The sequence below is a fragment of the Manacus vitellinus genome, unplaced genomic scaffold (assembly GCF_001715985.3).
Source record: "Manacus vitellinus isolate BGI_N305 unplaced genomic scaffold, ASM171598v3 scaffold_58_pilon, whole genome shotgun sequence".
Lineage (NCBI taxonomy): Eukaryota > Metazoa > Chordata > Aves > Passeriformes > Pipridae > Manacus > Manacus vitellinus.
Window position 1 is genome coordinate 2036241 of NW_021940671.1, and position 14090 is coordinate 2050330.

A 14090-nucleotide genomic window follows, 5' to 3' on the forward strand; every position below is an offset into this window, starting at 1 on the left:
ATTGAATGTATAGCTTTTTGTCTAATTTAATTTATATCTGTGTCCTAAACTCCTGGGAGGAAAAAAAATGGCCATAATGTCTGCTACTTGGGCAGGAAGGCTGCATCCTCCCTTCCTGGGATCTCAGTCCATCCCTGGGATCAAAGCCTGCTCCCTCAGGATACCTTAATGACCAGCACATTCTTTACAGGAAATTCAGATGTCCAGCTTGGGTGAGCTGTCCCACTAGGAGGTTTTCCTTGCCCCCTTGCAGGTTTCAGGTTGGTTGCCATGTACATCTCAGTGTGTTCAGTGTAAGAGTTCTGGTGTTCTAAAGTCTCTTTTCTGAAGCCAGTTAAATAACTCTGCTTCTCCATCCAAGGATCATCCTCCCAGTGGATACATATTCTCATGTCCATCTCCTGCTGGGAGCTTGTTCAGCTGCACAGTTTGGGAGATGAAAAGTAAATGACACCTCTAATACAAACCAAACTGTATCTGAGATCCCCCCCCAAAACAAAGCCAAAAAGGGGCAGGGAGTTAAACTCCAAATACACTGGGCTTGAAAGACACATAACCCAGATTTTAAAAGCAGATAAATATCAGTTAATTCATCTTAAAAATTAGGATAAAGAGTTTGGCTCCCAGAGTAAGACAATAAAATAAGAGTTATAGACATCTGTTGATATATCAAATGTTTTGTCACCTGCTTTGTTCAGCTGCTGTTATATTGCAGTGTGGGCACAGGTGGCTTCCCAGAAATATTTTGTTGCCCTCAGTGAATTTATTATTATTTTATTTCCACAAAACTATAATAGTAAAATGTTGTACTCTTTTAATCTAAATAAAAAGCCACTACAATATTATTTTGCTCAACTGCAGTGCTCAGTTGTTGCTAGTTCTTGCTTCAACCATAAAATCATCAGTACTTTCTGAAACTTGGGCAATGAAATGTCAGGGAAACCTTGTGATTAAAACCTAGTTTATAACCAAAAGATGAAAAGAGGATGTTTGCTGTTGATCATCATCACAAATTCTTTCCCAATGTCTGTAATAATCAGGTAGCTCTGTAATAACTGCTGCAACTTGAGTGACTTCCCAAATCCATCAAATTACCCTGAGCATGTTGCCTGTTGGTGCCATAATTAATGTGCAGCATTCATGGAGAATTCTGTGCATGGAGAGTGCTCTGGTGTGGTGGCTCTACAAGAGTTACAGCTGAGGCAAAGCTGAGGGTGTTCTCCTACATATCAAGATTTATGATTCCCACTTGGAAAGGATGTTTTCTATGAGATGTAAAGGATATTTATGTAATTACTTAGTTTTGGCTTGCATGTGCTTGGCAGCAGTGACCCCTCACATACCTTCTGGAATCAAGTCAAGCTGGTTGGGGACATGAAGCCTTGTCTTGAAAGATTTTTTGATACTTAAACCTCTCTGTAGATTATCAAGGCATTTAGTGCAATGTATTAAGATGAATGATGGCACACTGTTGTTTTCCTTGCTCTTTAAATTCCTAGAAGGCAGGGATTTGCTGCAATTCCACTGAAGTCCTTACTGTGGCTCGGAAATTGCCTTTCCCATTTGTCTGGGAGACTGGCAGCCCTTCCAGTTAGTGAATCCTCCTGTGTAAACAGCATTTGTGAAGGGTTTTATTTGGTGTGCATAACAAAAACCACTGTGGGCAAGTGACTGTGCCTTCTAAGGTGAAAGTGTAGCTGTTCTGGCTTTGGGCTTGTCCAGGGTAGTCAGAGTTTGGATGATAAAGCCTTTTTTTAAGTGAGGAAGGTGAAAAGGCACTGTGTGGTAGAACTGGGATGGACTACAGGGAGTAAAATCCAGGTTCTTACTCTGCAGGGTGACCTTGGCAAGACTCATGGTTAGAGCAGGAACTCATGTGCATTGTTGGATGCTCAGCCAATACACCAGGAGCAGCTATTTAGATACCAAGCTGGAAGCACCACTTAAGTAACTGGAAGCTCCACCATCTCTGGTCAGACAGTACTGTAGAAATATTTGGGAGGCTTTTGTCCTGGCAAATATGATCAGCCAAATACCCCCATTTGTTGTGATCAGCCTGGAAACTGTTTATGTGGATGATACAATCAGAATAACAAATTATTCCTTCAGTAGGAAGTTGAAACTTCCAGATTGTTGACCCTAAATAGAAGGATTTATTGTGAAATGTGATCTGAGTATGCCCAAAGTTGCAACCTTAAGGCAAATATTGCAAACCCCACAGAAAACAGATGACAAGTGAAATACACACAGATGATACATTACTTTAAAAACAAACCAGGGTTTGAAGTGCAGATTTGGGGCCGAGGGATACCCTGACCCAAACTCAATGAGTTTCTGGGGTGCTTTCAGTCAGATTTTACTTACTGAGTACCTCGGGCTCAGGTGCCAGTTTTGAGTCTTTGTTTCCCACAAATCTGGAGCTAAAAGTTTTGAAACAAAATTTCCTGATCCGTGCCAAAACCTGAAAGGCAAAATGACTGCAGTGTCTCTTAGCAAGCTTTTGGCAAAAGAAAATGAAATTAAAAGAACAGAGATGTATTTTCTGGGTTTGCAGGTGGATGTTTGTCATAGTAGCCATCAGTCACATCATCTGAGGAAGGTGGAGCTGGCTGCTCTCAGGTTTATTTCTCTTACTAGCAATCTCTGTGGCAGTGTAACCTGTTAGACTTGGTAACTGTTCGTGCCAAGTGTTTTTATTTCTGGTAGTGTGGCAGCTTTTTCAGATAAAAATACTTATGTCACAGAATTTAGCCTGTGAAAGTTCCATGGGCTTAGCTGAGAGTTAGTAGTAGATGGCTGCCTGATGCAGAATCCTCAAATCCCAGATTAAGGGGTGCCAAGGACAACCACTGAGCTTTTTGTCCCCTTTCAATTGGTCTTTTGGCTTTCTCAGTTGCAAAGGAATTTTGCCATTCCTTGCCCAGCTCAGTTTGAAATGGAGAATGTGGTTAATTCACATTCCTGAAGGGCAGTTAGCTTCTGCTCTGAGCTTCTTATTGCACTGAGGTTAGGAGAAGTCCCATGAAACAAGACCAGGGTGACACTCTTCCCTCTAAAAATCCACCTCTTAGATAACAGAGAGTAAATCACAGATTAATTTTCCTGTATAAGCAGTAATTGCAATTTCAACTTGTCATTTTAGGGGGTGTTTTGGAGCATTCTGAAAAACCTGAATGCCTGTTTTAAAAGTTTCTGGTCTAGATTTTTTTTTCAGTGATTTGCTGTTTCTCTGGTTTTAATATTTCACATTCCTGCTGCCATACTAATGTAATGGAGAGAGGGAACATGGTCCAGGCATTGGGATATTGCCAGCAGACCTTAAGAACCCTGTGAATGACCATGGGTGATAGTTGTCCTGTCTCCACCTTCATTTCAGAGCTATAGTAGAGGAGTAGTAGCTCTCGTTTCCTCCATGGTTCAGGTGGGTGAATCTTGAATAAATCTTTACCACAGGCCTTTTTTATTCAGCTGTACTTTTTGGTGAGGTTGTTCCAGTTTCAGCCTGTAAAAAAGTTCCCTTTGGCAGTTCATAGAATCATGGAATGGTTTGGGTTGGAAGGGACCTTGCCTGGCTGGGGGGCTGCTGTTCCAGGAGGCTCCAAAGCACATCAGTAGAAATATCAACCCAAAAGGTGATGTTGGTCAGCCTGACTGCTTTGGTTTATCCAGGATATCCCTGACTGCCTTGCACAGAGTCCTCCTTACACCTGCTATCACCTATTGAGGTGGAAGTGCTGCAAGGCTGTGGAAAATTAGGGATTGATGTCCTTCCAGTGAAGCCACGAGTCCGGTTAAACCGATACTGTTAGACTTTAAATGTTTAATCAAGGTTTTTTTGGGATGACTGTTCTAGAGCCAAGATATGCCTTTCTCAGGAATGTGTGCAAGTCTGAGAGCCCTGCCTGTCACACCAGCATGCCCAAATTGAAAAGGAAAGATCAGCCCAACTGCCCTTCTGTTGCAGTGCCTCCCCTGTCAGACAGTGCCACAAATGTCCAGTATAAGGATGACCAATATAAAATGAAACTGTGACTTTTTATTACACTCCATGTTCCTGCTATTTCTGTGGAATACTGTCCTTTTTAACTGCTTTGGCTCATTCTGTGTCCTTGTGGTGGGTGTGGAGGAGCCAGTGCAGGCTCAGGGGTGGCCTTGGCCACTGTGCTCTCTGTGCAAGGCAAGGGGAAAGGTGAGCGTGGAGCAGGAACACTCAAAATGAAGGATATGAGGAAAGGTTTGGGGTTCAAAACACTTTCAATCAATGTGTTGTTCAGCTCTTGATATCAGCATTTCTGTACCTGTTTGGGTTTTGCTTGAGACCATTTCCAGAATCCTGTTGAAAGGGGCTGAAGGTGTGTGGGTCTGGGGCGAGAAGCAACTGGAAATTGAGGCCAGTAGAGAGGGAAACCAGGTGTCTGCAGAGTGGGAAAGGAGCATTAGGATAGCAGCAGTGTCCTGGTGGAGATGCTACTCCATGGTGGCTGGTTTCTCACCACTGGGCTGCTCCTGCTCACCTGCAAACACTTGGTGCATGGAGCCAACTGTTCACTGCAAGGGGTTGTGTCTTTAGAGGCTCTGGCAGCCTTTATTTTGCACCCCTGACAGTTGGAAACTTGATTTAGTTCAGGAAGAATCTCAGTCTTCCTTGGAAATGTTAGGAGCTGGAGGTTGAGGACGGGAGTCACAGAACTGTGGTGGGTGACAGCGTGGCAGGTGTGTCATCCCTGCTGCCCTGTGGAGTGGGTGCTGCTGTCCGGGTGTGGTGAGGGCAGTGGGATGTGCCTGGTGTCCCAAGGCTGCTCCATCCCAAAGGTGTAGCCTCGGGGCAGTCACCATCCCAATTAGGAAAATTGTGGTGGCGTTTTTTGCTGGCCAAGGGTTTCTCCTGGAGCTTTGTTCCATGGCAAAACCTGCCCGCTCCGTTTCGGGGAGGCACAGCCGCTCCCGGCGGAGCCTTGGCAGAGAGCAGGAGTGAGGCTGCACCGGGAACCATTCGTGCTAAAACCTGGGAGCTGTTGCTTTAAAAGGGAGAGAAAAAAAAAAAAATCCTTTGTGGGCTGTGGAGAGAAAGTGCTAGAACTGTGCAGGATCATGACTGGAAAGCAGGATCCCTGAGTGGTCACGGAGGCTTTCCTGGTGCTCTCCAGCCTGCCGTGGATTTAGCCAGGATGCTCGTCCCCCACAGCAGATAGCAAACAAGGGACAAAGAAACCCTACTGAGGACAGACCGCTCGGCGAAGGGAATGAGGCAGGATGTTGCTCTTGTGTTAAAAGGGAACATCAGCTCCGTGCCTAGACATGGGAATCACGTTTTCACCAGGATCGCTGGGTTGCAGTGCTTGAACCCGACCTTCCCGAGGACTCCGATCGCTCTGCGCCGCCTCACGCTCCCCAGCCGCTTTTTTTTTTTTCGCACATAATGTAATCTCGGAGGTTTTTAAAAAAAAAAGAAAAAAAGAGAGAGAGAGAGAGAGAGAGGCAGGCAAGGCAGCCCGATCCAGGGATTCGGAGGCATCCCGCTAGCGATCAGCTGACGCGCCGAGCCGAGCTGCAATGTGTTGCTTATTCATTTTGTACGGTGGGAGCTGCCGGGAATAGCAGAGAGCTGAACTATGCCTCTCCTACAGCCGCGCTTGTGCAGACAGAGGGGTGAGAGAGAGGCAGCCGCCGCGGGAAGAGCACAGCCGGACTTTCTCCTTGTTTTTATCCATTTCTGCAGGATCATGTATTTATAAGGGATGAGGTGGGCCACAGGGATCGCAGGCCTGAGGTGCGGCCTACCCAGTCAGTGCAGAATCAGGCCCTCCACTACCGGAACCGAGAGCGCTTTGCCACAATCAAATCAGCATCTTTGGTAAGAGCCCCCCCACCCCATCCCACCCCACCCCAGCTCCGAGCCCCCATCGCCTTCCTCTCCTCCCTATGCTGTTGGTGGTGTTGGCATAGCAACTGGATATTGCACTGAAAGAGATTTTTACCTCTGTGTGTGTGTGTGTGTGTGAGAGAGAGAGAGATGTAAATGTGGAATATATTTAATTTCTCTGTGCATTTCCACTGTATGCGAGATAACCCACCTTCCTGGGTGAAGTTAATATCATTTCATCCCTCCTCCCCCCATTTCCCACCTATCCCTTTTGTTAATATATTTATTTGCATGTGCTTAAAGTGTGTTATGAGCTGTGTGAGAGGTGCTGGAACGCTGTGGAGGTGCAGATGCAGATGGGGTTTGGGAACAATAAGATCCCCGCTGCCCGCCTGAGCCGCTGCCTGTTTTTTCATTCATTCATTTATTTCAAGCAACTGTACCGTGACTGCATTTTCCAGCTTGATCCCTTGGAAGGATTGCTGGGCTGCGATAAGGGAGAGAGAGGGCTTACAGCGGGCTGTGGGCTTACAAAGGGGAGGGGGATGGGATGAATCCATCAAGATTTGTACTATTGCAAATGTGATTGCTGTGGATGCCTTTGTAGTAGGGAAAGGGGTGTGTGCCGGAAGAGTTAGTTGTGTGCCGCCTCCCCCACCCCGGGCTGCGGTCGGGAAACAGCCTTTTCGGGGGAAAGCAGTGAAAAAATGGCCCTTCGGAGCTAAAATGAATGTCATATTAAATATTTCAGCCCGATGGTATTAGAGGTCAGATGGACGGGGAGCGTTAGAAAGTACCCACGGTCTGGCCATGGCACTTGCTCAGTGCTATGACATCATCCTGGACCAACCCCGAAATTACACCAGCGAGCCCTCCCCTTCCCGCTTCACCCTCCCTCCACCGTGGGGGTTCTCCTTCCATACCACCATTTCTTGATCCCCCAAATCCCTTCCCATTTCTGCCTGCAAAAGACACAGTGTGTGCGTGTGTGTGTGTGTGTGTGTGAGTGTGACCACAGCAAAAGGTTGTGAGGGGAGGGGAAAAAGCAGCAGCAGCAGTGCCAGCAGCCAAAATTTTCCTGTGTGATTGTTGCTGCTGCTGCTGTTCAAATCTAAAATGATGCTGTGGCATTCCTGGGAGCGTCCAAGTCCCATCCTTTGCAGGTGTGCTTGGGGGTTCCTGTACCCTGAGTGCTCCCCAGGCTGGTGTCCCCTGCTCCCCTTTCCCTCCCTGCTCGCCCCCAGTTTAAAGAGTGACCTAGAAATGTGTGTATTAAAGGACTTCATGCAGCACACCTGGCACAGGCAATGATTCCTGGTCTCCTGGAGACCCTCTGCCCTGGGAATTTTTCCCTTTTGTATGTGTGTGTGTTTGCACCCAGGGCAGTGCCAGCACTACTGCCTGCACTGAGCAGATAAAAGTAGGACCCAGTTAGGTTGGCTGGAGGGAAGAAATGATGAATGACTCAAGTATCATACTCCAAACATACATACAATTTCATTGATAAATTGATATGTGTGTTGAATATATTCATGTTCTTTTACTCCCTGTGGAAAGCTGCTGCACCTTCTGTCCTGCCTGAGCAGCAGAGTCCATAACTCCTGTCTTCCTTGAATTTGTCACCCCTGGGGCTACTTGGGTGGCTTGGAGGGATTGCATGACTAGGTCCCTTTGGGAATTAATGAAAGTATGGGCTGTGAGGTATTGCCAGACCTCTGGGGAAGACAGCTCATGTCACAAGGTCACTCTTAAATCCCATGGCAGCCTCCTGTGGGGCTGGGACTGTGTCTGCCTTAATTCCTTGGTCACTTGGACTTGCTAAATCTCTCTGCTTTGGTGACCAGGTGATGATAAAGATAAAATCAATCCTGGGTGGGGAAGATGGTTGGCTTTCTGGAAGACTTCTCTTTTTTGGGTTTTCTGTGGAACATGCTCTGACAGGGACCGTTTCTGGGCTCATGTGGGGAGAGCTTTGGGTGCACACCTCAGGTGGGCAGTACCTGCACAGCACAGTGTCTTTGGGGCAGTGGGAATCACACTCATTAGCTCCTAAATTGGCCAGCAGGCCTCTGGAAAAGCACGTGGAGTTATGTGTCTTGCAAAAGCTCTCTTGTCCCCACCATACACACACACATGTATCCCCTTCCAAGTGTAGAGGGAAGTTCCCAACCTTGGTACTCCAGGAAGTGTTGGTGTGTCCTTAGCTTCTGGGGTTACATGGTTGAGGGAGAAGTTTCCCTGTGTTTACCACAGAAATATTTCACTGTGATGAGCTTTCCCTTTAATAATCTTGCATTCCCACCTCTTCATGTTCCAAAATGGAAATCCAGAGGGAGGGAAAAACCCCCAAGTTTAAACCTATTGCACAGAACCTGGGTGCCAGTGCCAGTGCCTGTGTCTGAGGTGCCCACGTGGTGTCAGAACACTTCCCTGTCACTGTGGATTCGGTCACCACTCAGTGCCTGGGTGATGTCAGTGGGCAGTGATGCCAAAAGCTGCTGCTCCTCTGGCCGAGGGAAAACTTCTGTCAGCCTTCCTGTCTCCTGCTGAAATATCTATGCAGAGGGCAGGGTCAGTCATGGAGCTGAGAATGACCAAAAAGTGTCTGGAATTTACAGCGCGGATCAGAAATTCAGACTTTATTCACCTCTCCGTGTTAATTTACTCTTTCTGTGGCATCTGGAAAAGATTATTCCTGTGTGAATGGATGTCCAAGATCCCACAGTGTTTTAAAAGCAAGCTTTGATGGTTCCCTACATCCTTGCTGCTGCCCATCAGTGGGTTTCTCAGCAGCTGGGAACACCTTCCCGGGCACAGGAAGGTTGTGCACTTGGGAGCATCAGGTGGCTTGTACTGCAGAGAATCAGAAAATGGGAGTTCTGACCCCAAATTCATTAGTATGGGGTGGTATTTGGGTGTAAAAACTTTTTATGGGATTTGCTGAACACCACCCTCCAACATGAAAGCAGGGCAGTGGGATAGAAGAAAAGCACCAGGTCTGGGGGCTGTTCACTCCACAGCTGTTCCTGGTGGTGCAGTCCAGGGTCTGGGGCCTCAATTCCTTGTTATTCAGCCTTAGATCAGGATATTGAAGATGGAGGGAAGACTGGCATTCCTGAAAGGAAGCTGGATCTATTTCCAAAAACAAGCTGAAGCAGTTTCAGCGAGTGCAGGGGTCACAGGAGAACTCACATCAGGCAGCTGAACACTCCAGATGACCCAGTGATCTTCAGAGTGATTCCCCTGCCCTGTTGCTCTGCAGAAGCATCATGTGAATCAGAAGCAAGCTGGATAGTCTTCCAGAGAAAACAGTGAAAAGAACTATCCCCAGAGAAACAGGCTGTGAATGTACCTTTCTGGTCTTTCAGGAGTGCCTTGATATTACTCAGGTTAAAGAAAAAAATGAGCAGATGTGGGTTAGAAAATTGAAGGAGCTTAACTTTGGTCATAATTCAATCATCAATTTTAATAGTCATTTTTTTTCCTAGATCACTTCTCTCTTTAATCATTTTTTGTGGTAACAGAAACCATCACTCACATGGAACAGTGGTGGAAAATACCCTGCATATTTCTGCTGTTGCAGGGAAAGTTGCCATGTGAAATGGAGATCAGGTACCTACCACATCTCCATATTCTTTTGCAGACTGTCAATGATCCATAAATTAAAAGTTACAACTAGAAATCTAAGCCTTGAAGCTCAGCAAACTTGTGTTTAAAAAGAAGGGCAGAGGTTCTGCATGGTGATAAGGCTACACATATAGTTATTTTCAAGTGAAAGTTGTTTTTTAAATGTGTTCAGAGATGCACTGATCTGCACTTCTGGGTACCTTTCAAGCTTGACCCTTTAAATCCCCACTTCCTCATGCATCTCCTCAAAAGCTGCTTTTACAGTTCTCAAATTAAATGATCAAATAGTTAAAGCTTCATGAAGTCATCATAGAATCACAGGATGGTTTGGGTGGGAAGGGACCTTCAAGCTCATCTCATTCCACCCCCTGCCATGGGCAGGGACACCTTCCACTAGCCCAGGTTGCTTCAAGCCCTGTCCAGCCTGGCCTTGGACACTTCCAGGGATGGGGCAGCCACAGCTTCTCTGGGCAACCTGTGCCAGGGCCTCCCCACCCTCCCAGGGAAGGATTTCTTCCTGACATCTATGACATCTGATTTCCTAGAAAGATCAGACAGTGTGGACACTGTTTCAAAGGCCTTGGCATTCTCTTTGAAGTCCAGATGCCAGCAAAAGAAGGATGTGATCTCCAGGGTCTGCAGAGCCAAATGTCCACATCCACGTGAGCAGGATTCCCTGGATGTAGCCAGGACAGTGACACCAGGGCAGCCTGGCTCCCAAACCAGGTGCCTTCACATGAAGCTGTTCTCTTGCACCCTTTTCTGCTGAAGCAATGACTTCTTATTCCAGAGGGTTGAGTTTCCCCAAATGGACTCATCAGGCTGCTGCCTTGGTAGACCTTTGCTCTAAAATTTCTGAACTTGTTCTTTCTCATCTTTGAGTTCTTCTCTTGCTCTGAGAAGCTGCTGGTGGAGTCTTGCTCAGTGCTCTGCTTCATCCAGCACAGAGGAGCTCAGTATTTTGGTTATCAAGAGGTGAGAATAACTGTCCTTTAGGAAAGGGTTCAGTGTCTTGGTTAAACAATGTAGAAGAAGAAACTCTGAACAGCTGCTGGTTTGGAGGAGAAGTTGTGAGCTCAACTCCCTTATGTAAAGCAAAAATCTTGGAGGGGTGAAAGAGAGAAAGTTTGGATTTTATGGCAAGTGAACTGCCTGTGGGAGTAGGTTGGAAGAGACATCTCTCTTCTCAGTTCTGTGTGTGCCAAAGATACAGAGAGATAAGAAACTGAGAAAATGTCATACCTTAATAAAAGCTGTTCTGGTTTGTACAGGTTTTTGGTTCTGCTGATGACCTGATTGATTATTGTGTGCTGCAGAGAGAGCTCCAGGAAACTGCAGCTTTCTGCTGTGAAGGATCCTGACATTTTCTGGTTATGTGCAGAACAGATTTGGCAGCGAGCAGTTCAGTTGTCATCTTTTTCCCCATCCTAATCTATGGGGTTATGGCTGGGGGCTTCCTCATGAGGGGCAGCACCAACCTCTGCTCTCTGTGAGCAGGGACAGGACCCAGGGAACAGCTGGAGTTGTGTCAGAACAGGGTTAGGTTGGATCTCAGGAAAGGTTCTTCCCCCAGAGAGTGGTTGGGCACTGCCCAGGCTCCCCAGGGCAGTGGGCACAGCACCAAGGCTGCCAGAGCTCCAGGAGGGCTTGGACAACACTCTCAGGGACAGGGGGGATTGTTGGGGTGTCTCTGCAGGATCAGGGGTTGGATTTTGATGATCCTTGTGGAGCTCTTCCAGCTCAGGATATTCTGAATAGTTCATGGAGTTCCAAGTGTCGTTGTCTAAGAACACCAGAAAGGTGATTACTGGAACATCCCCAAATTTCCTTTTTAAAATGGTTGCTGGAGCTGTTCATTCATTAGGGGCTTAATCTTTAAAGCCATAATCCTTTATTCATTCATGCTTAGTCTGAAGGACTTCTGTGGTGCTGAACTGGGCATGTTCAGTAACTAATGTTCCTTCCTTCCAAATCCATCCCTCCCTGAGATCACCATGTGCAGACTTTGTCTTCGAAGTCAGAGTCCTGAAGAGCACTGGGCTTGACTGGAGACTATGGTGATGAATTAAGTCCTTATCATGAGCACCTGAATGCAGACATTAAATCTATGAGATGATCACCAAGTCTGCTCTTCTTCTCTCTCATCTTCAGGAATGGAAAACCACTTTTTGTTTTCTTCAGACTTTTTAATGTCTCATCTTCTGAAAGGCCTTATCAGCTAAGCTTATAGTTAGGAATTGCATCCTATTGTTAGGAATAAATATCCCAGACTGAATGGGAAATCTTTCCAGGATGGAATTCTTGTCATGATAAAGCTGAGCAAAACTGGAAATGGGGTGAAAAAAAAAAAAAAGGATAACAGTTAATGATTTTTGCTGTAAATAAAACAAGTGCATGTTCTACATCTCATTAGAGATCAGACCAAAGGTGAGACTGGTGAAGTTCTTAGAGGGTTCCTAGATCCATTTCTCTTCTGCTCTTGCTGTTTGCTTTGTTCTGCCAACTCCTGGGAACGGAGTATGCTGTGCAGAACGTCCCACTGCTCACAAAAGGGCTGGGCCTCAAAAATAGCACATCCAGGAAGATCTTGTGCTGCTGCTTGGAGGTTCCCGTGTCTCTGCAAGTGCCTGACCGAGTCTGTTCTCCCCAAGCTGGATGTCATTCGACATGGTAAATGGCATGTGTGAAGTGTGGGGGGTTTGCCTGTCTTACCTGGCATCTGTCTCTTGTAATCAACTTGGATGGCTTCTCAGAGGAACCTTCCTCACCTGGAAGCTTCTGGCAGAGATCTTACTCTTGACTTACTTGACTGAAGCATGCCAGTTCCTACAAACACTTCCCAGCTTGTGCAAAGTGTGGCTGTCCTTGGTATGCTTGGAAAAACCAAAAGCTTTCTGAACTGTAGGAACACACAGGGCTAGCACTGTATTTGTGTTTCCATGATCATTCCTACAATCTCACACGCTCCTGGTGGCTGGCTGAGATCTGTTCTGTTACCTAGTCCCAAGCATTTGAAGGCTGCTGAGGTGTAAGTATGTGTTTAATCCAGTCAACTTCAAAAGCACATCCTGAAATTCCTTGCACAAGGAGGATGTGATTTACACATCATCTCTTACCTTGTAGTGGATGCTTGACCTCGCTAATCCACCACCATCCCTGCTCTGACACAGTGCTCTAGGCAGGCTGGTCCTTTGGTTTCTTTGCCATCAGACATTTCCTTTTCCCTCTGGGGTTGTCTTTGGAAGGGATGGGGGGAGACAGAGGCCATCCCCTTCCATACCTTCATCCTTTCACGTCTCATTTCTCTCCTTGGGGCTCTGGCAATAGTTTTCTTGGTTGGCACCTATTTGCTGTAAATTGCTGTTAATCTGTTCCAAGGTGAAGGCTTTGAGAGGCTCTTCCTAAGCTCCTCTTCACACTCCTCCCAGGTGCTGGGAGTCATTTGAGCTGAGAGAGGTGGCACAAGCTGCCTGCCTTGGGTGACATCAGTTGGGGTGTTAATCTTGCCTGGTGATTTCAGAGCTCTTACTTGATCAGGGCTTCCTGTCACCTCCTGGTCCTGGCACACAGGGCTGCCAGCAAGTGCACTGGGTTTGCTGCTCTACAAAGCAGCTGCTCTTCTGTTGAACCTGAACCTTCTCAGGTCTGTAGGTACATCCCATCCTGTGTCTGAAAATCCTTGAAAAACTGCCTTCAAGTGACAGCAGCCCTGTAGTAGAGGCCAGTTTTTTGGGCTGCTCTGGAGGAATCCTTCAGCAAGGCTGGGCTCTTGCAGGCTGCAGGAAGGGCTATTGGTTTGTAAAGTGTCACTGATCGCCTTCAAAGGGCTGAGCTCTTTGCTTCACACTTCAGCACAAAAGCAGAGATCCCCTCACACAGAATCAGGTCCTCCAGTTTTGGCTCCCAGGTCATAAAAAGGATCAGCGGATCTTTATATTGGCGTTCCTGAAACTGTCTTTAAAAAAATAGAAATCATTCTTAGACACTTTTCTTTTTTTGAAATGGAAGCATCACCATTTGCATTTTTTTCTGAACATTTTTGGCACGACTTACTGGGTGTTTTTTTTTTTTTTTTTGCCTTCCTTTCACATGGATACACTTGGGCATGGAAATGAATGTGGAACTTGTGAGTTTGTTTCAGCTGAGCAGGGTTTAAAATCTGCTTAGACCATCTGATCAATCTTGTTAAGAGCACACAGTTCCAGAACAGCGTTCCCTTGTTAGAAAACTTTCAATTCTAGGAGGGAATGAGCTCAGTCTACCATCGTCTTGAATTTTAAGGAGAAATTTTGAAGGAGGCTACTCATAAGAGGAAATAGGTGTTGAAGGACTGAATTGGCATTGGGGCATTACTTGAGGAGGAAGGAAAGAATGGGTGGGTCGAGGGGTTCTTAAAATGGATCCCATCTTGTAAGTCCATGTCACCCTCAGGATTTGAGTCCTGTGTCTGAAAAAAGTTATCCCCTGTGTCTGAAGAAGGTTGTCCATCATCCAGCCACCTTTGTTTCCAGATCTCCTCCAGTGTTTGCTGGAGTGATAAATAACCAGTAACTTCCTTTATTTGTAACATGGCATTTTCTGCTGCGTTACCGAAAACACA

The 14090-nt window shown here is 46.4% G+C and overlaps 1 protein-coding gene across 2 annotated transcripts in view; it reads left to right on the plus strand.

Moving 5' to 3' along the window:
* The window catches only part of TAOK3 (TAO kinase 3), a 60728-nt gene that overhangs the window by 39041 nt on the left and 7597 nt on the right, over nucleotides 1–14090 (plus strand). For both annotated transcript variants that reach the window (XM_018081910.2, XM_029963315.1), the window contains one exon: nucleotides 5720–5854. In XM_018081910.2, the coding sequence (XP_017937399.2) occupies nucleotides 5720–5854 (135 nt within the window). The remainder of the gene's footprint in view (nucleotides 1–5719; nucleotides 5855–14090) is intronic.